The 27,604-nt window shown below is 37.5% G+C and overlaps 1 protein-coding gene across 1 annotated transcript in view; it reads right to left on the bottom strand.

Moving 5' to 3' along the window:
- LOC131682280 (monocarboxylate transporter 10) overlaps positions 1 to 27,604 on the bottom strand; it is a 34,535-nt gene that overhangs the window by 2,497 nt on the left and 4,434 nt on the right. The window contains exons 2-4 of the mRNA XM_058963649.1: positions 25,290 to 26,113; positions 4,800 to 5,933; positions 4,660 to 4,737 (exon numbers count right to left, since the gene is read on the bottom strand). Of these exons, the coding sequence (XP_058819632.1) occupies positions 4,660 to 4,737; positions 4,800 to 5,933; positions 25,290 to 25,569 (1,492 nt within the window). The 5' untranslated portion in view covers positions 25,570 to 26,113. The remainder of the gene's footprint in view (positions 1 to 4,659; positions 4,738 to 4,799; positions 5,934 to 25,289; positions 26,114 to 27,604) is intronic.

Here is a 27,604-nt window from a genome sequence, read left to right as displayed (position 1 = left end):
AAAAAATCACTTCATTTTAAAACTTTGGGTGAAGCGAATTGACCAAAACTTTTGTGCATTATAATGTATCATTTCAGTAACATTTTGTAATTTTTTCGTACAAAAATATCGACAAACGACTCGCAAAAAAGTGATTTTTTTTTCTTGCTGAAACCCTTACCCACCCCCCCCCCCCCCCTTAAATAATCAGAAACAGTAACGAGGCTATGTTTAGAGACTAAAGAGGAATGTTTTACCAGCTTTGGTTTATTAAAAAGAAAGAAAAAAATATAGCAAGATTTTGTCAATTTCCCCATTTTGTCAGCCTAAAATACACCAAGGGTTGATAAAACCAGGTCGTCATTGTAATACACTTTAGACAAGTGATATCTTTGTGAAAGTTTCTGGATATTAAAAGTTAATATTTTTAGCACTGAAAGATCAAGCGAGATTTTTTTATGGTATGTGATCAGAAAATTCAAATATTTTTAAGCAAGTTTAGTGTCTTTAGAGAATATCATAACAAAAAACTTTACCGGGCGCACTTTTTTATATTCATCTCATTGTTTAAAGGTACGATGCAAGCGACAAAAGTCAAGAGTCCCTAAGCCAAAGTGTTTAGCTATGTAGCTACCGAGAATTGGATGATTGTAGGTACTGGAAGGTTTAGTCTGTTCACTATCACTATGGGTTTAACCCTGACTGCGTTAACAGCACTGTAGCCCCCCCCTTTACAGAATCTCAGTATGCCGCCCCTTTTGGCTTTCTTTTTCAGTTCGTCTTTTGAACAATAATTTAGTATATAATCTTGAAAGGGCACACTCCTGCTAACTTAATATTTAATTTATCCTCGCTTATTTTAAAAAGCGGATCAACATTTCTGCGCTCTCTACGACTGGCGCTCTTGGCGAGGGCCAATCCGGTCAAACGTCAATCGAATCTCTGACTCGGTGGATGTTTATTATTTCCCGTGGAAATCAATTGGAGATCATGTCCCATTTTAACTTTTCATCTTTCTCTATAAGCAAGTGCGGGTTCTTGACATCTTCTAGTAGCTGTACAATATGCATTGAAAATAAAATACACAGACGATGTTGAATAGTCCCAATGATGGATTTTGAAAATCAAAAAAACTTACACGAAAATAGTTCGCCTACTGAAAAACTACTTCATATAATTCGATCTTTTGATGATAAAGTTTGCAAAGTTTGTTTTCCAATAAAACGGCTTGACAAATATACGTGACATGCCTCGTGCATGCATTAGGGTTATCGTAGCTAGCAACTCGCTTTGATCATACTGTCACAATTGGTCTGAGGTTGTAAGGAACCCGAACTGGATAAATGTTTACATACATCAGATTCATCAAAACAGCTGGATTCCATTCAAATGCTGAGCAAGTTTCCACCATAGTCCTAGACGGAATTTCAACAAGACTTCGTCAGAATCTAACTTGAACTGATGGTAGCTTTGTACTACATGCACACATACAAAAGTAAAAATCAATTCATGATTTAACCATACGATCAACGATTCATGATTTAACCATACGATTAGTTGACCTTTGTCTCAATTTCTCAGAAATGGAACTGTCAATCTAATTGGATACATTTTTATTACATTTATCGTTTAAAATTTGTACAGATCATGTACGATTTTGGTATGGTAAACATTCTTAGCCCTTTCCCGCTTATTGTGTCTGTAGAGCACCATAACTTTAAAAAGGTATATACTTTTGATTTCCTCAGAATGTCTTTACAAAAATAGGTAAGTTTAATAACTAGGGCTATCACCTTTCATTTAAGTACCCACAATTGCTAGTATTATTATTAGAACTGAAGTTATTGCAAATGAATTGGTTGGATTCGGTTGTAGCAGTGCTGCCAAGGACAAGTCCAGTTAAAGGTGAATAATGCAGTTTTGATATAGCTTCTTGCAATCATATTGAAATCATATCAATTTAGACTGTTTTCGACTATATTGAGCATTGAAATGTAAAAATTGAGCAGCTTATAGCACTGCGAAAGAAGCAGATATCTTGATAAAGATAAATTTTTCAGTGAAAGCAAAAATAGTTTTGAACTCTATATTTGGTAGAAACAAACTGGTCAAGAAAGGATTAACAACTTATCGTTCGTATGGTCGAATACTAAAAAACTTTGCCCAATATTGTCAAAACTAAATCCAGCTATAGTTTGTGTTTGGTTCATAGTAGCAAATTACGAAATTTAAAGCATTGCTGATGCGGTTATGGTATGGTCCGCTTGTATTCGCATACATTTTATGGACCTAAGTTCAAAAAGTATAAAGCGCTTCACATCCATTTTGGGAAGTCCAGAAATGTTAAAGTTGACATCTTCATTTTTTCACAAAGCTCATTCCAGGACAAAACGCCTCTCGTTAGTCTAGAAGGAATGGCCCATTCATGACTTACTTGTAAAATACCTATTCAACCAATGGTATTTAAACAATACTAATACTACTGTTTTAATATAATTCGAGATTTTCCTACACTATTTGCCATTTTTTAACTACATAAGCGTATCACTTGATGGGCGGATGGATATTATACTACTACTGGGACGCTTTGTCTACATGTAAAAATATTAGGCATAGTTTGAAAATAAGTACTGATTAGGCATTTTATCTCTATGAAAAAAATGAAGATGCCACAAGAATGTAATTGCCGCGAAAGTACCATATTACGCGTACATTAGGAATGTAATCTACCCTTTTATTGTCCAAATTTTTCCTAGTGAACAACATAGACTTGAAGAAGTTAATTTACTCTTTAGGGAAACGAAAATAACTAATGTTTTTTTCGTGTGACACGGAGAACTGTCCACACAGTTACAAGAAAACTCTAGTCTCACTTCATAATGATTAAAAACCATGCATGAATTATAAACCAACCTTTGTTATGCAATAAAGTTAACAATTATATATTTCGTGTAATAATTCATCTGTAACTGTATTACGGAGTAGCATCCTCAAAATGATGATAAATCAAGGTTCAAAGTTCGTCTTGTACTAAATAATAATTTTTAATTCTTTTGTTTACGAGGTTGTTTCTTGTTATTCTTTCTAAGCTCAGGTTTTTTCCTTTACTTTCGGTTTTCTTCAGTTTTCAACTTGTAGTATTCAATTCTTCCGCGCAATGTTAAAACTGTTCGTGTGAGTGTTTCAGGCGATTCTACGAATTCAGCAAGCACATACTTATTATCATTATTTAGCTGGGATGTGTCGCTTGGATTTGCCAACATATAGTTCGCAGAATTAAACAAATTCAAACTGCAAATGTTCATCATGGATTTCAGAAGTCTCCTCTTTGGTCATATTCTGGTCTTCATGGAAATGTTCCTCAACTGTTTGATTGGAACATATTAAATTAAAGCAGGCGACCGTCGCGAAATTTTTCACTTTTTGATTATTCTAACTTAATAAACAAATAATTGTCAAGAAAGAAAATCTAAGAGTGTCCAAAACATATTGATAGCATTTTTTAAGACATAATGTGGACACCATGTATTTAAGACTTTTTAGTTAAAACATTACGAAGAAACCTTTTCAAACACGTAACATGTATAATACCAAGTCAGACAAACTATTTAAAGGAATAAAAAATATTACAATTGTACATTTAAATCCAATTTGAAAATATTTGACTTCCACCGGTTCCTCTTGGGTATCGTTGAAATATGAAACGTTTTCGGTGATATTTTTTTAAAACTGTGGATTCTGTCTAATTTTAAACAATTAGAGATGAACTGATGATATTGAAACGTCATAGACAACCCAAGGAATGCAATTGTTGCATCAAACCAAACAAATGCAGAGAAACCTGACAGTGCAGGAGGTAAATACATTAACATGGTCCAAAATATATAGGGGTCCAAGTTAGGTTGGTAACCCTACGTATCTTGATCCTTGAACCATGCAAATTTCATTTGATTTAAACGTGAATTTAACGACTTGCTCACAATGTTTTCAATTAAGTTTTTCTGGTAGACCTTGAACATTTGCAAGAGTTGCCAAAATTTTATTTTTAGAATATTAATTGTCAGTATCTTCACTATTTATGTAGTGACTATCCAGTTTTACATGCCATAATGGCAGCCTTCGTCTTGTTCCTAATTTGTTTAATAATCCTTATTTTGACAATATTTGTTTGCGCTAGTTCAACAGTAACATTCCATTAGGAATATCGGGTATTCATTGAACAAATCTCCTATGCATTGGACCAACATAGGATAACTTCCTCTTACTGGGCGGAGTTTCTACATTTACTTTTTATCACTTTTATGATGCATGATTTAAAATAAGTAATTCGGATGAGATCTCTAAAACACTGCTTTCTATCTTAACTACTGATTTGAATCCTATTGCATTATCGTATGGCACTGAGGTGTGCATTTAATACACATAATCGTCATTATTTATATTTAAAGGATGATCACATTAACGAAGCATGATTGATTAGAACAGTTAAAGCATCCAAACGGTAAATGAGTGATTAGCATATACATACATAGAGAGAAGAAGCTACTACTGTGAAATACTACAGATAGCTATAGCTATATTTGCGTTCGCGATAAGAACCGAAATAGCCGGTAATATAGGATTCTAGCATCAGCGAGGACACGGTTACACTAGTAACCAAAGGAGTTTTTATGTTAATACCTGTACTCGCTAACGTCGCCCGTCGATCCTCTCGAACATGCCCGTTTAGTTTTCCATGTAGCCGGTCCGATGGATTTTCTGTAAAATCAAATTGTTAAACAATAGAAAACAATAATCATTTAAAATGAAATTCTTATTACCACAATCCCAGGCTGGTTGTGCTAAAGGTTGTTGCGTAGGATCTTTTAGTACACACTCCGCACTCTGCGGTGAGTCTTTAACACATCTAATTAAGAACATCGTGCTAGCGCCAAAAAGCGGTGGAATGCCAGCCAGAATAAATGGCACTGTGTATGAACCCAAATGGTCGTATAACATTCCAGCTATGGGTGGCCCAACAGTCAGTGGAACAGAGCACAATCCTAGCAAGAATCCGATCGCCTGAGTTGCGCCCCGTGGCCCGCAAATATCGTAAGCAATGGGCCCAAGCAGTGATATGAAGCATCCGTCAAATAATCCCATCGCTAATGCTATAAACAGTAGTACAGGGAACGATCCGGTGGCAGGAAGACACATTGTCATAGTTCCAATCATAATAAATGACATTTGCTGAAGCAGTACCCGATTCACTCGAGGAAGATCTGCGATGAACCCGAAAATCAGCCGGCCCAACCCAGAGGTGATTCCGATACATATCACTGGCCAATTTTCCCCTTCTCCTGGGAATGAATCCTTCACAAACTTACCCATATGGACATAAGGCACAAAGTATCCAAATAGCGCAATCGGAATGGACAGTGCCCATATAATGTATTTCTTCTTTTTCCAGTTGTCAAAATTGATAAACGATCGCAGCATAGTGTTAAATTGTGATCGGCCCGGTTTGATTTTCGGTGGCGGTGGCGGTGGCTGTAAAGGCTTGTACAGTAGTGAACAGAATATCACAAAGCTTGAAATCACAGATAGGACACGGAACGAAGTAGCCAGTCCCGTGCTTTGTACTAATTTGTCTAGAAGAATTGGCATGATGGCAGTGAAAACGCTCGACCCCGCCGTCACAACTCCATTCACTAATCCAAGATATTTTTTAAAGTAATGACCAAGAATCGCTAGCGAGGGTGTGTATGCCAGTGCAGCTCCCAATCCAAACATTATTCCATAGGTGAAGTAAAGTGCGGAAACGTTATGCGTAACAAAAGAAGACAGGAACATGCCGCCGCAGGTAAGAACTCCACCACAGAACGTGGTCCGCCGCAGGCCAATCTTGTCCGTTAGGATGCCGGATACTGGTGACAGCAGGAAGGTGGTTCCGATTGTGAGAGAGCCGACCAGGGCTGAAAAAAATGTTGGAATTAAAAATCTGCATGCAATGTTTAGTCCATATAATTTTTATTCAAATATTTATCAAGGTTAAAAACAAGGTAGAGTTTTACCAACACACGTATGAAGGCCGCTGTAACAAATTGTTTCATCAAAACTTTCAAGAAGGCAAACCTGATTCTGCCAACCGAAAATCATTGAAACTGGTCTGATTTGTAATGTATTCGGAAGGAAAATGTAACATTTTAACTCTACATAATTAGTCTGCTTTAAACCACCGATGACAACGGTCAGTAAAAACGATGAAGGCAACAGTAAAGAGTATTTAGTTTGCCATCTGCGTTAAGTACATGTGCACTGTGCAAGGTAAATAAGAAACAAACCACCGTTATTCTCATTTCTGCAGTGAGGATTGCATCGATCGAAATGACTCGGAGAGAAAGTCATGGGATTTTTTCACTACTGTAACAGCCCTTGTGCAACTAGTACAAACGGTCGTTTTCTGAAACTAAAATGATTTCGAAAACGACAGATCACTCATTTACTTCATATGTATATGCGTTGTCCAAGATTGAAAAATTTAATATTATTTCAAAATAGTTGGATTGTGTTTTCGGCTTGCGAACCTTCTGCTCAAAGCTCAACGCAACAAATCGTCTTAGGTATCAGCTGATGAGACGATGTCCAAAACACAAAAGCCGGCTTTAGTGTGCCCTTCGTGGATTATTCCAACTTTTCACCTTTATGAGAAACGTAATAGTCTTTAAAATAAAGGTAATATAAAACAACCGCCATATGTCTATACCATTCTGGAGCATAAACATCATTTGCTAATACTTTTATGTAGTCTGATGACTTTGTGTCTATTCTATAAGCCATAAAGTAACACGGTTGTAATCATTACACGAGTTTCCATATTTACAAATATCTCCGCAGCCCAGAGGACACAGATTGACCGTTCCATCCAATTAGAGTTGTAATCAATCTTATCAAATTCCTCGCCTCGTACATGATGACGGACTGATTCATCCTTCGAGCTCCAAAGGCAAACGGTTTAGTAGCAAAATTGGTAGCGAATAGACCCGCAAGCGAAAAAAAACTCGATGTCGGTGTGATGCTGTGGCCTGTACATCAACAGGTCAGATGAAACCACATAGAGCTACCGGCGGTGATAACAGAGTAATCCTACAAAATAACTAGTAAACTTCACCAATAAAATCCTTGTTAAGGGTTAGGTTATCAGTAATCAACGTTAGAAACACCCAAATATATGTGTGATAATTTAGCAGAGCAAAACCTCGCGTATACCGTACATCCCGTTGCGGAGTTTGACCTCACGTTTAGACAGACTATGTACGACGACGATGGTTTGCAGTACACAGGATAATAGCGAGGCTAGTGCAAACTACTAAATAAAACTGAAACTAGTTCCATTGGTTTGTGCAAAATAAGTATAACTTATAGTGATATATTTCACTATTACCACACACAGGTTACCTCAACGATAGTAGCTTTTCGAATACGCTTATCATAAATAATTATAATCAACGTCAAATCGAACTACATATCTTCATTATTCGTTTCCCGTTTGTCTCGGTTAACACCTTGACACAACAAGGTTTGCTTTCCTGCAAAACAGTCGTTCCTTCTGAAAGCAACACAAACAGGTGCCTTATCACCCTTCAAAAGAAGGGTGATTCGTGCATCTTGTTGATATAATTCAACGTTTTGCTGGATCAAGAATCACTTCACTGCAGCTTTAGTTCATCAGTTGTATATAGTGGTTGAAGGCAAACTCACAGTTAGCAGGACACGTGCGTCGCGCTTCATGCTATAAACAATTTTAACCCGTTCTTATTATTGCATCTAAGCAAACAGAATACATTGTTTTAATGACATGCAAATGTCTAGTTATAATTTTCAATATCTATAAAGTTATACCCCGGTAGATCGGATACAACACCGGGCTGGTTAACACGTACAAACGGCTTTAAATATTACGAATAATAATGATGTTTACACACAGGTTGGTTGTCTGGTATGTAAATAGTAGGAGGTAAGTGGTTTGGTACGACATATCAAATATTCGTTTGTGCAATCGTGTTCATATTATCGATCTCGATGGTTAGTTAGAAAAAGTTAATTCCTTCTAAATTCACCGAAAAAATTGGGTATTTTTTCAGTTCGATAAGGTTCAACTGGCCATCGAAAAAAAAGTTTTAACGCCGAATGGTAAAACACTTATCATCACATAGACTGCCCATAATCGCAAGTCAGTCCCATGTTCTATGGGATCCCCTACCTACATGGGACTGACTTGCGATTAATTCTAACATTTCTAACTTCAGTATGAATGATGTAATCAAAGTTTGCTTAAAAAATATCTTTAGAGAATTACTGAATTGAAACTATATTTTTGTGCGTTTTCGTTTTTAACCGGACTCGCAACACTTAAATTAAATTTATGAACACTCTTAAATTTAAACTAAAATATGGCTTGATTTATTGAAACTTCTTCTCGAAATTCGCATTTCCAGAAAGGGGGTCAAATTATGTTTCATTTCTGTTTGCCCTAACATTAAAAATACATGAGACCATTATACGTTCACCCTATTTTTTCAGGAAAAATTTTTTTCTATTGAGGGATTTGATTCTAAGCTTAATCAATGATGTTTCTTGAAATTTGGAAACCCTGGTGCGTTTTGTTCGTTTGTTATGGCAGTTTAAATGAATAAAGTGGTGTCCCGTATTTATACGTTCACTCTAATTTTTTCGAACTATTTTTTCTTCAATCCAAACTGCATCAAATTTTCAGTGCTTATTTTACAGCTTAATCAACGATGGTTTTCGAAATATGAATATACTGGTGCGTTTTGTTCGTTTGTTATGGAAGATTAAGTGAAAAATGTGTCCCACATTTATTCGATCACGCGATATTTGCTCATTGGGGTTTGAAAGAGTATGCACGCTTCCACCGTTCTTGGTACATTATCATTCCCGACGAAGGCAGTTTATAAACAAAAACTCAGACCTCCGAATCCATAGTAGGGGAACATGGGGAGACTTGACGAGGTTTTCAGCTAAAACTGCATAAATCTCTAAAAAATCCTTCAATCCCCCAAAAATCATTCAGATATAATGCACAAAGTTATTGCGCGTCTTCATGATTTTTTGCAGAATTTTTAATTTAATTTTTGAAAAGTTACAAAAGTTTTTCTGTGATCGTTTTTTCTGGTCAAGTCTCCCCATTGCGGGGAGACTTGACCAAGGCGTGGGGAGACTTGACCAAGAGAATTTTGAAAAATCATAACAAAAAATAACGACATAAAACATACTGCAATTTTTTTCCCTATTGTCAAGATCCTTAGGTAGCAGTAAAAAATATGAAAGGGTTGCATTTGATAAATTTTGACTTTTTTAAATGCATTTCTTTTTAAGGATTAACTGTACTGCTTGCATTGCATGTTCACGCGTCACGAAATCAGTCCTACTATTGCTAACTTTGCTTACAAATTTTAAAATATAAACACTTATGTTTGGGGTGAGATTTTTTTTATGGCGTGATTAACATTAACAGTAGATACCAAAGCATAATAAATATCAGGAATTTTGTATCTTTCTTCAGCTGATCGCCACTTGGTCAAGTCTCCCCATAAAATCTTGGTCAACTCTCCCCAGCATTAGTTATTGCGTTCAATTTCATGCAAATTATAATAATAACTATTCCAATGTTCCAGTTTATGTAAAATAATTTCACTGCTTCACAAGAAATAAGATGGTATATTAGTACTTTAATAGTACTTAGTAGTCGAGTAGACATACCATACAAAGTTTGATAAAAAATTACATCATTTAATGCAAATTTATTAATCACGTAATATTTTCTGCAAGGAAAGGAGTTTATACTCCAAACTTTCAAAATTACCTTAAGGGATAGAAACAAGCATAAAAATATTTTTGAAAAAAAATTAAGAATCGAATAGAAGACGCCATAGCCGAAAATAGAATTTTGAGCTTGGTCAAGTCTCCCCATGTTCCCCTACCTTTCTGCCCAAGTCTTCTGCTACAGGAACCGTAAAAAAAATTTAGTTTACAAATTAAATGTCAAAAACCTAATGTTTCTCAATTTTTACCGATTGCCAGTCTACTTCTATTTTGTTCCTGAGGATTTTTCACATTCAAAGTATATTTGATATTATTTGATTTATGAATTATTGAGATATATGTATGAGAAAATGATTAAATTTAATATTAATGACAATGCTCAGCAATAACTCCAAAAATTGACTTTTCAACCGAGGCCCAGAGAGACGAGTGTCATAAACCATTCGATTCAGTTTGTCCTGAGAAACTCTTGCAATTCGTTCCGCGTACCGACAAAGCTGGTTCCGTTATCGGAATATATGTCCGTGCATCGTCCCCTCCAGGACACAAATCGTCGCACTGCTTGAAGAAACTGGCTCATAGAAAGATCTGTAACGAGCTCCAAATGAACGGCCTTGGTGCAAAGGCAAATAAAAATGGCTATGGTATGCCTTAACTACTGCTCGTCGCGGGACAGGGCTTATATAGACAAAGCCGAAATAGTTGACTCCGGAACGGGAAGACGGACGGTCGTAATTCGTGATGCTGGTAGGTATCCTAAAAAATTGCTGAACTGGGGGGGGGGGAGCCTGACTACTCCCAATAACAACTGCGGACCAGCGTGGAGTAGTCGCTCGTGGTAGTATCGTAAAATCAGTCGGGTAAGGTGGTGTTGAACGGGTAAAGCGATTGGATGCTTGGATCCTCCGATTCGAGAGAATGTTGCAATCGCCTTCCTTGTCTGATTAGCTGATACTTCGAAATAAATGGATTGTACCAACGTATTGAGGATCCCAATGAAATTGCGGTACCCTTAGATAAAACCTTCCACTCATCTGCAAAAACCTCCTTCTGCACACGACGGATCAGTGTGTTCTCCGCCTGCCTCAATTCGTCCGTGGTAAGAAATGCTGCGCAATTTCGATCCCTTGCTGGTACTTGTAGAAGATTCATCAATCGCAGCATGCAGTACGGCGAATGAGATCACTATACGATGAACATTTTCCTATGTACTCTTGGTTGAACTTCTCGTGTACGTAAAAAACTACCGTGCGTCGCTTCTCTTCTTCTACCTCGTCTACCAGTTGGACCACGAGATTTTTTAACCCTTCATGCTGCTCCTTCTCCAACTAGCATGACGCTTGCACGCTTGATGTTTTGAATAATATCTTCCGAACTGATTCCTCTAGATATCAGATCTGCTGGGTTTTAAACTCCTGGGGCATGTCCCCATTGACAGCCTCCGTAATTGTTTGAATTTTCGCCGTTCGATTAACGACACATGTAGGCCACGTGGTTGGAGTCGTTTGAACTCACCGTAATACACATGTCGAATCGGTCCAGAAGAAAGTTTTTGTAGGTATCCTAAAGGGCGAACACATTCAACAGGGCATAACTTTTTTACCATTGGGTAAAATCAACCAAATTTTGCACACTTTCTCATTGATGTGTACATGCTGTCAAACTCGAAGTCGTGTTTTTCGATTCAACGAAAATGGAGGTGAACCAACGCGAGTCGAGAGAACAAATTCTTTCCAAACACCTAGAATTTCCTGACCTGTCACACCGGCAGTTGGGAAAAATGTTGAACATTCACCATTCAACCGTCTCCAGAGTGTTGAAGCGGTTCCAGGAGCGGTTGACGTTGGACCACGGCAAAGGAGCTCTAAGAAAACCGGGACCGGAGAACAAAAAGACGGAGGGAAAGGTGAAGCGGATGATTAAAGCAAATCCTAACGTCTCAGACCGTGATTTGGCTAAAAAGTTCGGCATGTCGCAAAGCTTCGTCCAGAATGCAAAGAAGAGAGCTGGACTACATACATGCAAGGTACAGAACTTCCCAAACCGCAATGAGCGGCAACAATCGACGGCTAAAACTCGGGCACGGAAGCTCTACGAGAAGATGCTGACAAAATATGGCTTCTGTGTGATGGACGACGAAACGTATATAAAAGCCGATTTTAAGCAAATTCCGGGGTTGGAGTTTTTCACCGGCAAGAGCAAGTTCTATCTGGACGACAAATTTAAGAAGAAGAAAATGTCGAAGTTCGCCTCCAAATATCTCATTTGGCAGGCCATCTGCTCTTGCGGATTGAGGAGTAAGCCTTTCGTGACAAAGGGCACAGTAAATGGCGAGATCTACAAATCTGAGTGCCTCGAGAAGCGCCTTTTGCCGTTCTTGCAGCAGCACGACGAAGCTCCGCTATTTTGGTCAGATTTGGCATCATGCCACTATTCTAAAAGTCTCCTGGAGTGGTATGAGGCCAATTCTGTCCATTTTGTTCCAAAGGACATGAATCCGCCAAACTGTCCGGAGCTGCGCCCGGTGGAGCAGTACTGGGCAATGATGAAGCGGGAACTTCGGAAGAGCAAGAAGACAGTCAAAGACGAGAAGGACATGTTAAGAAAATGGAAAAAAAACTGAGAAACTGGTACCGGATGACACTGTAAAGACTTTGATGGAGGGCATCAAGCGAAAATGCGTTCAATTTTACATTCAAGGCTCCATCGATTAACTTTTCTTTTGATTTTTGAAGTAAATATATGTATAAAACTACCCTAAAATTTTAGTTTGATTTTAAACATTATAAGAAAATTGGCATGACATTTTCGGTGTCGCAATAATTTCGTGTTCGCCCTTTAATCGACTGCTTCACATTCTCATATAACTGGGCTGCTAGTAGTGCATCGCAGAGCTCCAGTCTAGGTGTAGTTTGGCACTTTAGAGGGACAACTTTTTATTTGGAGGATAGCAGTTGGACTCTAATCTTCTCTTTTGCATTATGGGGCCATTCAAAAATTACGTAACGCTTTATGGAGAGAAGGATGAGGTACGACAAATTGTGACATGTTGTGACATATTAGGGAGGGGGAGCAAGCTAGAACGATACGTAACATGTTTTTACTGAAGAAAAACATTTTTTTAGGGATTTGTTACGTAATAGTGGAGAGGGGATAGAAATTTTTTTTAAAAATTTATTACATGGGAAAGGAGGGAGTCAATTTTGGACAATTTTTGCGTTACGTAACTTATGGATGGTCCCAATGACTCCTCAAGTACATGCACCGTAAGCTTTCTCCTAGGGATCTGAGAACCAGTGAATCTCGATCATCAAGGCATAATCGCATAACGATCAATTTGGAATTGGTTGAAAAACGGTTTTTGGTATCTTTCCCAGGACTCACTTACCGTTGGAGGTAATGGCTGGCCCAACCTAATCCGTTATTGGTTTCTCCTCGTAACGTCCACAATAGCTGCATTAAAATCTTCACCGACGCAGTAGCAAATTCCAAAAGCCCCAGAGGGTCAAATAGAGTCAATCACAGACAACACGTTGCATTTAGTTAGCGGTGTTGCAGTTTCCAGAGTCGGAATCGTGAATTGGAACTTCAACGTATCCGTGTTTGACATCCATGTGAATCCCAAGGTTTTAACTTTTGGGTCTGGGCTCAAATCAATTCCGTTCGAAGTCCGAATTGCTAGCTCATCCTCGGAAATATCTTCTAGCTCTGAAGGGCAGTTCGATGCCCACTTTCGTAATCTAAGTCTTCCCCTTGGCATCATTGTGTCCAACTGCACTCGTAGCTTCAATGCTGCGCCGGCTTCGTGCCAGTGATCACATCATCTATATACGTGTCGTCTGAGAGCGTTCTTGCAGCAAATGGAAAGTGGTTCTCCTCTTCCAAAGCCGTCCTGAATCGTGAATCGTCCTGATAGCCAGAAACGGTGCTGGTTTGATACCATATGTAACTGTATTCAGCTCGATCTTATCTGTTGGCGCGGCACGCTAAAGGATACACTGGACTGATCGATCGTGCGGCCTGACATTGATCTGCCGAAACATTTTCTCCACGTCGGACACAAGCATGATCTGTTTGGTTTGGTATCCTCCATGAAGGCAGCTTAATAATCCCGTAGTGATGAGACTGTTGCCAGCCTACGTTCCGTCCCCTGAAGTCGTCGGATTACGATGTCCCTCGACTCGCCCAACCGTGTAAGCACGTCTTCATCCTTGGGTAAAGCAACTGTGCACCGACCGTCTGGATTCCTTTGAATGTATATAGATACAGATCCTCGCAGCGTTTCTCCTCCAGTGAGTGAGCTTTACCAGGCTCTACCTCCTCACAAGATCAAAAGCGAGACATCAACTCATCAAGCCCATCCATTGTAGATACGTTGCAATTAATGCGTACGGCTTGGGTTGAAACCGAAACGCGGCCGTATATAACCCATCCGAACACGGACTTATTGAGCGTCGGTAGGCCTTCCCTAATGGAAATTCTTCGATCGGTTTCGAACAAATCAAACAAGGATTCGATGCCGGGCACGAGGTCCACTGCGCTAAACTCGAAAAATGCAGGATCTGCTAATTGCCTTCCATCCGGGATTATCCATCTATCTGAGTTGAACTATATTTTGTTCACTTAAACTAACACATATCAAGTAAAATTGCATGTGGGTCCACCGCGCATGCTTCCCGGTGAACTAATCGTAGTGTGACTTTGATGGTGATTTATCGGTGCTCCAAAGATGGGTCATCATCAGACCTTCAGTAGCTGCGCTGCGATGTTTCCCGTCGGGCGTGGGAGCGGGAGATTGTTGTCAACTCTCCCCACTCTTATCAGTGGCGTCTCTGGGATAATCGGCCGTCCTTATCACACGCACGGTTGATGGTTTCTGTCGATTTGTTATTGGTGATCAGCGGTCGAAATCGTCTCTGGTGCATCTCGCGCTGCTACCTGCGATGGAAATCACCACACGTATCCCCATAGGTTGGTTTTACTCACAGTAATTCGTACTGGTGTGATAGAATAGGAGGGTATTGGTGTAGAGTGGCTGGTTGTACTTCAAATCGGGTTTTTATAATTTTGGAAAAATGTACCAGTAATGCACCAAATCGGGTTTTTATAATTTTGGAAAAAAACCCAAGATTTTTTCCCGGTTTAAACAGGTTTTTCATGGGAAGATTATTTTGCAATTTTTTGATATTTTTATAACTGAACATTTATGTATTGTTTTCCAAACATTTTTTTATTTATGAGCATTATTGTCATTAAGTTTTGCCTAAATCTGAAAATTCTGATAAGTTTTGATCAATTTAATCATTGTCTAATCGCAGATCTCACATTTATTTACAAATTTCGTAGTTAACTAAATGATATGTTAACTTTTCAATATTGCTAAGTCGATTGCGTTTCTCACTGTGAAGGTAGGTATTTTGAGTGAATACCTACCTAATTTTGTTAAAAGTGAAACAGCCCCTAACATGAGAAACAAGACCAATAAAAGTGGCTTGGGCACTATCATTCTGATTTTCACTAGTCAGAGTGACTATGATTATTGTTCGCCATATAAAATTTGTTTATATTAGATATCTAAAACGAGCTAGAATTTTTGGCTACGGACTAAATAAGACACCGAAAATAAAAATCGCAAACAGAACATGCTTAGTACAACCCGTTTTTAATATAGTAGAATGTATATATAGGATGTAAGCTTCATGCGTAAGAATCATACAGGAGCTCTTGGATATAAGTGTCGATTAAAAAAACCTTCAGTATAGAAACCCTAAAAAATATATCAGATTCTTACAAAGGACTTTTCTTTATTCGACTTTTTATCTTGAAGGTAACGTTATACGGATTTTCTTGCGAGAGAATTATACTGGAGGTTCATCCTTGCCTATTTTTTTGGGTGAGAACTTTCTAAGCGATTTTTATGCTGAAAGACTCCTGTTTGATTTTTACGCTTGATATTTATATTCGATTTTTACATTCTAAGATATATTTTAAATGGGTTTTGCATGGCATTCTTGCGACTTTTATTTTCGGTTGATCGAATTTAAATGGTAGATCTTTAAAAGCGTCAATGGAACCTCATAAAATCGATAAAACGAAAAAAAAACCATGTTTCGGTCGGGTTAAAATGATTTGGGAAAAACCCGGTTAAAACCCAAAAATAAAAACCCGTGAAGATGGTTTTTTTCCCAGCGGTGCATCACTGCCTATGACGAATCTTGATACCCCATGGAGCTCGCCAAGTTCCTAAGCTAATGTCATACCTATTTTCCAGGGAACTCTTAACTGATTTTCACAAACTTCAAATGAATGATATAATACTTTCATCGACAGCTATTGAATTTCATTCAGTTCTGACTTTTGATTCCAGAGTTAGATGTTGGTTTTTGCGGACTATTAATTATTCCGGAAGTCCCGGGTTCTGGGCATATTCCAGAACCCACTTCGGTGATGACTGAACCAATTTTACTGACCTAGTCTCACACGGAAGGTATCAACGCATCCTGCCCCTCTCATCATCCAATCTCCACCACTCCGTATTTTAAAATATGTTAACATGAAGACAACAAGGGACTCACGCTGATTAAGTTATTTAATTTTTTTTTGTTTCAAGTATGTCAGCGTCGACATTTTGCTCATCAGGTTCGTGGCAGTCGTGCACTTATATACACTCAAGTTTTTTACACAAGGGATACAGGCCGCGTAAATGAAAACCGCATAAATTTCTAAATCCGCGTAAATAAAGACCGCCTAAATTTAAGAATCCGCGTTGATGGAAACCTCGTTAATGAATACCACGTAAATTCAAAAATCTGCGTGAATGAAAACCGCTTAAATTTCAAAAACCGCATGAACTCAAAAATCCGCGCAAATAAAAACCGCGCAAATTCAACATTCCCCGTAAAAAATCCACGTAAAAAATACCGCGCAAAAAAGCAAAAAAACCCTGAATTTCCACAATGTTATATTGAACGTAACCTGCTATTAAATCATAGTTGAATCATAGTTGAGAAAGGCACAATTGCAGCACTAGGTGGATTAAAACAGGTTTTATTGATTATTGTTTCAAATTTCAATTCCTTCGTTCAATCATTGTGATTATAAACAAGCCCTGAAAATTTAGATTGATTACTTCAACGCTGCTCGAAATATCTTGATTACCTCGAGGTCATTTTTCGGAAAAGTCAATATTGAGATAATCGCCTTCATAGTTTGAAGCATGCACACATGCACATCAGAGGAAGCGTGCTAATAAAAGCTATAACTAGAGTGCTACTGCTCAGATCGCCAAGAAAATTTAAATGAACGATTTAGAAAATACTTCAAATACCGTAATGAGCTGTATTATAAAAAACGGATTTTAAAAAAGCTAGCTGCAAAAAAGCAGTAGCAAAATATACGTTAATAGCGAACTACAACACCATAGACTGAAAAGTGGTTATTAGTATATTAATCAACATTTTTTAGATTTTATGAGAACTAAAACTAAATGGCTGGAATAATTCCGATCAGAAAAGTGCAATAACAAATAATACACTTCACTGCGGAGAGACTTGACCAAGAGAATATGACGTAAAACATACTGTAATCCTTTTTCTTCATATTGTCGAGATCCTTAGGTAGCGTAAAAAATATAAAAGGGTTGCATTTCATAAACTTCGACTATTTTTAATGCATTTCCTTTAAGGATTAACTGTACTGCTTACATTGCATGTTCACACGTCACGAAATCAGCCGTTTTACTGTTAACTTTGTTTACTAGTTCTAAAAGACTAGACTGATGTTTGATGTGGGATTTTTTGTGAGGTGATTAACATTAACAGTAGGTACAACAGCACAGTAAATAACAGAAATTTTTTATCTTTCTTCAGTTTATTGCCACTTGGTCAAACTTCCTATAAAATTTTGGTCAAGTCCCTCCAACATTAGTTAACGTCATGCAAATTTTAGTAATAACTTTTTCAATGTTCCGATTTATGTAAAATTGTTTCACTAGTTCATAAAGAATAAAATAATGTATGAGATGAGCACTTTAAAAGTAATTATTAGTCGAGTAGATATGTCCATATAAACTTTGATAAAAAATTACATCATTTAACGCAAATTTATTAATTACGGAGTTTTTTCTATAAGGAAAGGATTTTCCATTCCAAACTTTTAAAATTACCTTAAAGGACCGAAACAAGTATAAAAATATCTTTGAAATTTTTTAAAGAACCTAATAGACAACGTCATAGCCAATAATAGAATTCTGCGCTTAGTCAAGTCTCCCCATGTTCCGCTACTTATTTTTGTAGAGTTGAGCATTTGAATTAAAATAGGAGTTTATACTCCAGAATTTAGTAATTTTATCCTCTCGGTTTCACCATAATGTAAGCGAAGCTTCAATTCACCTACATAGTTTCATAATCATGAAAACGCGCAATATTATGAGGGGGTTAGCATGGAACATCTACCCGGAGTAAAGTACGAAATGTTGCCGTCAGGCACGAATCAACGATAATTGTTTCAATTTACAATATATCCCTTTTTGATCCGCCACTGGAAGCCAATCAATTTACCAATGGACACTACATCACAGGCTAAAAGTTTGAACGGTTTTTAAGACAATCTAATATTTTTCCATAAATAGCTTGTAATATTTACATTATTTTAATATGTGCAAACTTGTTTACAATTTTCTGATCATAGTAACTGAATTTTGATGGACTCTGAGAACTGCGGACAACTACATGTGAAATTGTTACTATCTTATTACTTCATGGTATTAATGTAAATGTAGACCATCCAACAAAAGCGAACTACGTTTAACGTTTATCTACAAAAGCATGTAAAACTGTTCATATCTCTTCCATTCCAAAATAATGGAGGATCCGTTAAATATAATTAAAAAAGCTTCGCTAGATCTCAGTATTCAAATTAATGGCCTGTACTGTAAATCAATATATTTCGCTTGCCCGATCGCAACTGGAGAAGGATGCGAACGCGACCACCACAGCAACTATTTAAGATTTCATCTCTGACAATTGGACAGGATATTTATATTGGAAGCAGAATTGTAAATTGGTAAATTAAAAAATGCTCGTGGCGATTTATGGATTGTAACAAGCTTCCCAATAAAAATAGATCTGCGGGTAAACAATGATGTGTACATTTCTTTCGCGCGTAACTAAAGACAAAACATCCGACAACTTCCTCTCCGTGCACCCTTATCAGTAAGGATATACCACGAGTGTCTGTTTGAGAAACTCTTCGGCAACTTTTTTTTCTCGTCTAATTCGTTTTTATTTTCTCTGTCCAAACATCTTAATGGTTCGCATTTATGTTTGTTTTGTTTGTGTCATAACTGCGAGTTGAATATTTTTAGATGGACGTGCCCCTTCATTCAGTCCGTTAGTATTTACGACGTAAATTATCTAAAATAGATCGAAATGCTCGGATGTTCCAACATGTTTACGTCTATCGATTCATGCATTTTCGCAGTAGGTAGCACAAAGCAAGATCCGGCGCCGATTGTTGGAAGAGATGTCAATCAATCAAACACCGCCTGTGACAATTAGTCGCCTTTTCGGTATGCACGCAAATGGAGACGCGTAGTAGCTCGTGAGGATAGATGCGACACAGAGAACCAGCGGAATTGGCTTGAGATTCAGTGAATTCACTTAGAATAGAAGAGCAAATCGATAATTGATCTGTGGGACGTATTGTTCAAATTTTTGTCGTGTCTCGACGTTAGTTTAACCTTCGGGAAGGGTCAAGTAAGCTCTAACCAACGTAGATGATAGAATAGTCACTGCGTGAATAATATGGGTGGTAGCGAGTCGAAAAATGGAAGCATACTGCACTATGTGATATTGTTATGAAACTTGACATGATTTTTATTTAGATCTGAACAAAAATTTTGTCCGAGGTTCCAAATAATTGGTAACTTAGAACCTCCAAAAAGTGAAACCTGATCCGATTTCAAAATAGTTGCATAAAATATATAGAAGGTATGTAGGGTTATGGCCCTAGTTTAACTATTAGGGAGAACTCACAATTTTGATTATTATTTCGCCTACAATTAAATTGGTACTAATAATTATGAAGTAGACCTGGATGAGCGCAACGATAACTAGAATAGAATAGAATAACTTTTGAAAACCTGTGACCACTGGAAACCCACCTCAAATGAAAAAAAAATCTTTTTATGCTTCAACTTCATCGATCTATATTTCCAGAAGCAGATGTCGGCTCTTTGCGATCTGATTTAATTTTGAAAAGTTATTAGGGTAAGAGCGTATATTACGCCCCATCGGGACAAAACGCTCCACTTCTGTTCCAGAATTATTTGTAACTAAAATGACCAATAATAGTATCATTTCATGAAAGCAACCTACTAAGTTAGCTTGACATTTTCAATATGCCGCAAAACAACAATATACACAAAAGTATTGTATTGGAGTTTTAACCTCGATGGGTCATCCTTAAAAGTTCGTATTTTACATTTCGTGTTTACATTTTAATTGCCTTAATTCTGCTTTATCTGTTGCCATGGTTGACTAGGTGCGCATTGATGTGCACAACAGTTTCAAAAGAGCTCCCACTATATTTCTATAAGAATTTCAACCAACCATACCAGCTCGTCACTGGCCAAAGCGCCTCACTAAGTTCTGAATGGTATGCCCCATTATTATATAATATACATTACATTACATACATATACGTTATATATCCGCTGTATAACTACATAACCGCTTAAGAGCTTTAAAGAATAGTAATACATATTTCTTTTAGGTAAACCGAAGTTTCACGAATTGTATGACCTTCTTTTAGCATACTGAAAATTTTAATAATTCGCTAAGAGCACAAGACCCCATTGTTGTGGGCCATTCTACCCAATTGATATGGGACATTCTCATCGATTGCTGTGGTGCATACCCTCCTTGTGTTGTGGGACATTTTTTCTGGGTGATCGAAGAAACTACAATTTGACCAGTTTTGAAAAACGTAGAGTTGAAATATAGTTAGCTTGGCTTAAGAGAGGAGTATTAGACCCATTTTTCCTACTTTAATATTGAGTTGGTGGCAATGTAAAATATTTTTGGTACCTGGAACTCATATGACACATAACTTATATATGTTTTAACTTTATCAAATGAACGCCTAAATCAAAGCTTATTACAGATTTAGAAAATAGACAAAATTTCACGAAAGGTTCAATCAACATTACCTGAATATACTGGAAGAGGATTATGACGTATTATCAAAATAGTCAGATCATCAAATTCTAGTATATTCAGTTTATGTTGATTGAATGTTTCGTGAAATTTTGTCTTCGTTCCAAATCTGTAATAAGTTTTGATGTAGGCGTTTATTTGATAAAGTTATAACATATTTGTCGAATGAAGATTCGTCAAATCGTTGTAAACGTCACGAAAGAATGTGTCATATGGGGGAGGGGGAGTAAGTTAGAACATGTTTTTACTGAAGAAAGAAATTTTTTAAGGAATTTGTTACGTAATAGGGGAGGGGGTATAGAGTAATTTCTGACAATTTGTTACATGGGGGGAGGGGAGTCAATTTTGAGCAATTTTTTGCGTTACATACACACTTAAATGAGATTCCGCTGTTCGGTAATTTTGTTGACGGAATATTTCGGTCAATGCGTCAATCCACGAAAATGAACTGTCAAACCGCAGCCATTTGCAATTTGAAAATAATTTTGTAGATACCGGTTGTGTCTGCTATTTAGAGTTGGTGATAGTGAAAAACAGACAACCAGATTTAGTGTAGATACTAAAAATGGAAAAAAAAAACTGTAGGAGCATGGTGAGCGCCTCATCAAAATTTTCCGTGAGTATTCCTTTAATAACCCTATCCACTTCCTTCTTTTCTTTCAGATAGTGATGTTTTTACTGTCGGGAGATTCGCTTCACATGCGTATCCGACTGTACGATTATTTTTATTGTATTTAACTTTATGTACTGAGCGAGCGCTATATAAAAAAACAAAAGCATGAATGTTATACATATCGTAATCCAAATCCAAAATATTAATCCGAATCTCCTTTGTATGTTTTTCATTCTAAATGTAAACCGAAAGTACCGAAAAAGCCCGGTAGTTATTTTCTGAAATTACTGCAAAAATCCAGTAATTTTTGTACTGAAATTACCAGGGGCGGATCCAGAAAAAAATTCAATAAATAATAAAATTTGGTGGTCGAATCCGGTTTGGAATGATTTTGAGTTTAGAACGAATAATAGAAATTATTTAAGAAATTAAGTTAAAAATTTTCGGGAGGGATCCGGATCCCCAAGACCCTTCCCTCTGGATCCGCCACTGGAAATTACCCAAGCCTTCGGTAGTGTTTGACAGATTAATGAAAAATTCCAGCACCGAACATTCGGTAAATGATTTATTTACCGAACGTTGAGCTGGTGAAAGTTCGGTAAAAAATTACAGAATGCAGCAAAATTTTCTAAGTGTGTAATTTATGAATACTCCCATATGTAGTTATCATAACACAACAACAATTGTGCGTAAACAGTTGCATAAGAGTAGGCGTTTTAGTGTTTCGTTCGCCAGGGTGAAAAGTGATACACAGTTTGCCATTTCAGTGCTGATTGCTTCTGGTAATTTAGGGAGATCACATTTCGGATTATCTTTAGTGTAATTCAGAAAGACTTGGTTTTCTCCGCGATATTCCGTTAAAAAGCCTAAAGCGCGCGAATTATTTCAAAACCAAAAATGTACCATTTTATCAGTTGAATCCTTTTAGGAAGCCCTCATATTTAATATCTCTTTTACGCGAACGGTACATACGTAATACTAAAATCGGCAAAGAAAAACTATTTTATGATTCCATCTGCAAATTTTAGGCGTAGTCAAACCACTGATGGAGATTTTTCCATAACATTCTGTAATCTCATTTTAACTACTTTTATTCTAATTTAACAAGCATACAATGTTAACGAGAAATGATCACACAAAAAATCTATCCATAAATTTTTTTCGAGAGTTGTCCTACTGGAGCTGTAAGGCTAGGGTATCACTCACTACAATTACAGACGTGACGGGTAATGTCACCCACTAACGCACTGCTTAAACACAATTGCAGCGGGCCGTGATTCTGAATGTGATATTCATTGTACGGTTCAGATATGTGCGGGTACAGTGTCTTCGCGATCGCGGTTATCATCGCGAAGCGCTCGAGCGAATGTACGTTAGCGTGTTCGATAGCGTTTGCATTCATATGTCGCGTGCGCCAACGTGTATGTCACTGTAGAAATTCTATTTTATGATTTTGTGTCCTTTCGCATATTCGCGTGTGTTCTTGCATGATCGCGCGAACCGTGAAACTGATACTTAATTTTGCTGACCGGAGATGGATCATTCACGTACGTCGGTAAATTAATCGTACCTTAATTTATGCAATCCGATTTTTCCGAATGAATCGAATTGAATGCGAGAATTGAACACCGGTAAAAAGGCGAATGAATATTACAAAACGACAACTAATAGGTTTCTACTTATGTATTTATTAATTTAATTTAATTATTAAATTAATTTAGTTAGCCGTCGACTGATCAATAGACAAACAATGATCCTACACTGCTAGCTGTACCCACAAACACTGCCATTAATCTATTGAATAATGTTTGCAAACACAGCCCACAGAAAAAATCAATCAACGGCGACCCGCCAGTCGACCGCGCCACCGCCGTTAGTTAGGGCTGGTGCAGAATATTAACGAACCCAAAACATAAAAAAGGCCCATAAGCCCTTTCGGTCTCCTCGATGCACCACTATCAATGTGTAATGTAATAACCATCTTAGAGCAGTTGTCTGTCAGAAGTTCCTTAAAACTGATGCTCAAATATGATGTTTGCAATACCATCAAACCTGTCAACCTGGGGGAGAGGCGTTCACCACATTGTTTCTCAGTGTCACAATAAGCGGATATGTGAACCAACAGATGGCAGTTGCTGCAGTTCATTACAATCATTCAGCGTATTTTGTTTACATCCTTTCAAGAGATACAAATTGGTTTTAGTAAATCTCGAAATAAACCAAGAAGTAATTGAAGGTGGCCCAATTGAAATGTACGCATAACATTATGATCGTGATAATAAGAAGGTGACAGACCAGAATGCAACGCTCAATATTCATTATCATGATTTAGACACAATATCGACGGGGTCGGATTGAACCCCTAAAATGCACACAATTTGGTTCAATCAAAATGTATTGGGGTATCATCATAGCTGATCCAGCATTGTATCTCGCGATCGGTACAAACTATATAAAGATTATAAGTTTTTTTATGTAAAAATATCTGAGCAACAATAAGGCATTGAAATTTTCTAAAAGTACAATATATATGTTAAGAGAAATATGCACTTTTAATTTTTAACTGGAAAAGTTACATTTTTTGCAGCACTGCAGCTAATAACTAGTAATAACGTGAAAATATTTCACGGATTGATTCTATAATAATCAGTATCGGAACCAAAAGAAGTTCAAGATGTTTGACAATGTGTCAAAACGGGGAGTTGGATTTGGATTTTGATTTATTGGGCCTAGAATAACGATTCCTCCAAAATTGGTTACGATTCGGAAAGTCGATTCCGATTCAAGTTTTTTTTTTTCAATCACTACATGAAATGACATAATCTATGCCTTCAGCAAAGTTGTTCAAAATTTATGATATTATATAAAATTGTAACAGAAAATACAATAATTACGCTAATACATTAAACATACAATAATCACGGTAATATACTTTCATGACTTTTTAAATGAAATTTTAAATTTTGGGGACGCTATTCCTGGATGGCGAAGAATTTTGCAAATCACACAGTATTTGGAATCAATCACTTCGCTAGGATTAGTGTTAACTTATCGTACGATTGAGAGCCTGTTGCGTATGTTCCCAAAATGATGTTTTCGACCTATTGTTCTCCCAAAGAATATTATCTTCAACCAACCTGGTTTTTCCGGGGAATTTGACAAATCATGTTGGGACATTGCTATGATAAAACATCGGCGACTGGAGATTCTTCATTTATTAACCGGTTGATTACTCTACCTACGTTAGAGAAAGTGCAACATGCTCAATCTTACTTGAATTTACTTGCGATTTTGGTTTTATGAGTACTACAATCTACTAACCTTAAAAATTGCAATGGTTTACAAAAACGAGTTATCCCGACAGTAAACGCGTTTTTACTGGAACGCTTTCTAATCCAGCAAAGTAAAGGGGGCAACTCCGTGCTTATCCCTAAAGTCGGTAGTCGTACTACTTACACGTTTCTTGTGTGTACTTATCGGATTTCAGATCCGATGCAGCAATGGTATCAGTAATGTGAAAAACTTAACTTTTGATCATAGTAAAGTAGGCATTAAATGTAATAAGAAGCTTTACTGGATAGAAAGAGTTTGTGAGTAATTTGAACCACAAAAAAATTACATTAGCTAGCTTATCACAATCCTCTTCTACCACTCACCTGCCTTGCTGGATGCTTCGGTGTCACCAAGATCCTGCAGCTGCTTCTGCAAGCTTAAATAAATTACACTGTAGGTGTTTATTACACCGAACAGTACTCCATTGCACAGAAAAGCACCCACCATCACCAACCATGCTCGGGTTCCTCCGTCCGGAGGATCGTGTATGGCTTCCACAGTCACCGTTCCATTTTTCGCTTTCGTAAAGCCATTAGGCGCTGACACATGCACAATTGCTCCCACTGCAGAGGTATCGTTTATAATCCTTACAGATTCTGCCATTCGTCAAATTAAATTTGATACTTGAACAATTGATCGATTCGTCACTATTCACAATGACCAAAAATTAGTCAGTGATAAAAGGATTGATTTATTTACCGCCTGCTGTTTCAACGCATACACCTTCCCGGCGATAAAGGGATTTGAAATAAGTGAATTTAGTATACGTTGAAATAGAAGTGCCACAAATTACAACACATTGGCAAGTTTCTAATGTCTTAATCTCGTAGAGAAATATTTCGCCCACTCACTGATCGAGATCTCGATTCTTATTATGAATTTAAACGAAAGGTCCACTAGTTTGAGCTCTCACAGAAAACAATCACTAATCACAATTTAACATTGATCCTCAAGGCAATCCGTAGCTCATAATTACGATTAGAACAACTGTACAACTTGGCACTGTCCTTTTGAAGAGGTTGACATCCGCACGACTATTCGCATCAACTGTTCGGCAATATCTGTAGTCCTGCTCGCTGACCAAGTGAATGACCACGCGTACCGGCAACGTCTGAGATCCATTCAGAACTGCGGCACGTCCTAGTCGCTTTAAATAGAAATGGAAACTGAGTTAGTGCTTTGTCGCTCCACGAGTACTACATGTATTCTCCGACGATTACATACAAGAAAGCTATAGCTACTACTATGATTGCCGGTCAGTTCAAAATCGCACATGGTTGTCAGATAACGGGAACGAAAATGGTTATGGATGGTTTACTCAATGGAGGATGTGATAAAATTACTGTAAAATTTTCAAAATACAGGTATTATTTAATGCATAAATTATCGTGAGTATAAACAATGCGTATAAAACACAAACGAATTTCCTACAATCAGGAATCTGCAACCACTGCAAGCGGTAAGAAAAAAAAATACTCACCGCGCCAGTAAGTTGAAGTTGATAGCAAAGCAGAGAATTTAATATGTGTGTAGCGTTGGCACACGGAGAGTATTGTAGCGCGCGAAAGGAAAACAACACAGACCACGAGTGAGAGAAAGGAAAACCGCAAGAAAAACCGCGCGCCAAGCTCTCGTCGTCACGCAAACGAGTGGGTTTCACGTGTTGGAACTCAGTTCGTTTCCTCATTCTGTTTTGCGCGCGCAGTAGAGACGACAGAAAAACGAGTCTGCGCAACAATCGGAAGTAAATAACGATTTAACGACACGATTGGTACTACTAGCATTTCGAACTACTATTTCATTGTGAAACAGAGCTCACGTGAACGCTAATGTTTTGTGTACGAAACATATATTCTAACGAATCAACTCGGAAACTCGACATCTATGGGAAATGCGACAACATACACACTGTTTTCATTGACCCCACAACAACTATATGTCTAAAAAGAAATTCCGCTAACGTAAGTAAAGCTCTGTCGAAGAATGAACAGTCTATAGTATTAAATTTGTTATCTAAACGAACTGACTTTGGATGCAGGACAAAGTAGGTATAGTTCATGTAGTAAAACACGTAAACGTGTGGAAACCAAAACATTCTTCTATTTACAATAACTTAAATTTGAATGAGCCGTAGGATATTTTTTAATATGAATATCCTCATTCAGATAACTACTGATCATCTGGACAAAACCCCTACAGTCACTTGCTAGCGCGCGATCATTCTGTTTACACAAAGGAATTCGGTATAACTACGACTATAGTGAAAGTTGTTAATTTCATGTATAGCAATCTGCACCGCAATGTTATTTATTGATTTCTAACTGTGTTAATCTTCTATTGCTGGAGGTCAAGCTGAACGGCAGCCTAAATTTGACAGACACTAAATTGATGGAATACCTGATTAGCACGAGTCTTGACATATTCATACAGAAAATCGATCTGGAAGGGAAAAGGCGTTAGATTTAACTCTTTGCTCTGATGGATGGTATAACGCAAGAGTTGCGAAACTAGGTTATCCCGAACAAGCTCAAACCGTCATATTTGATCATAGATAGATCTTCATTGATCATTCAAATATATCACTAGATTTCGTATTTCGTACCTTTACGAAGAGGGCTTTATAGGCATTTTCCAAAGA

This window comes from Topomyia yanbarensis, chromosome 2 (genome assembly GCF_030247195.1).
Source record: "Topomyia yanbarensis strain Yona2022 chromosome 2, ASM3024719v1, whole genome shotgun sequence".
NCBI classification, from domain to species: Eukaryota; Metazoa; Arthropoda; class Insecta; order Diptera; family Culicidae; genus Topomyia; species Topomyia yanbarensis.
The sequence above is the reverse complement of the archived record's forward strand: the minus strand, read 5'-3'. Positions and strand labels throughout refer to the sequence as shown.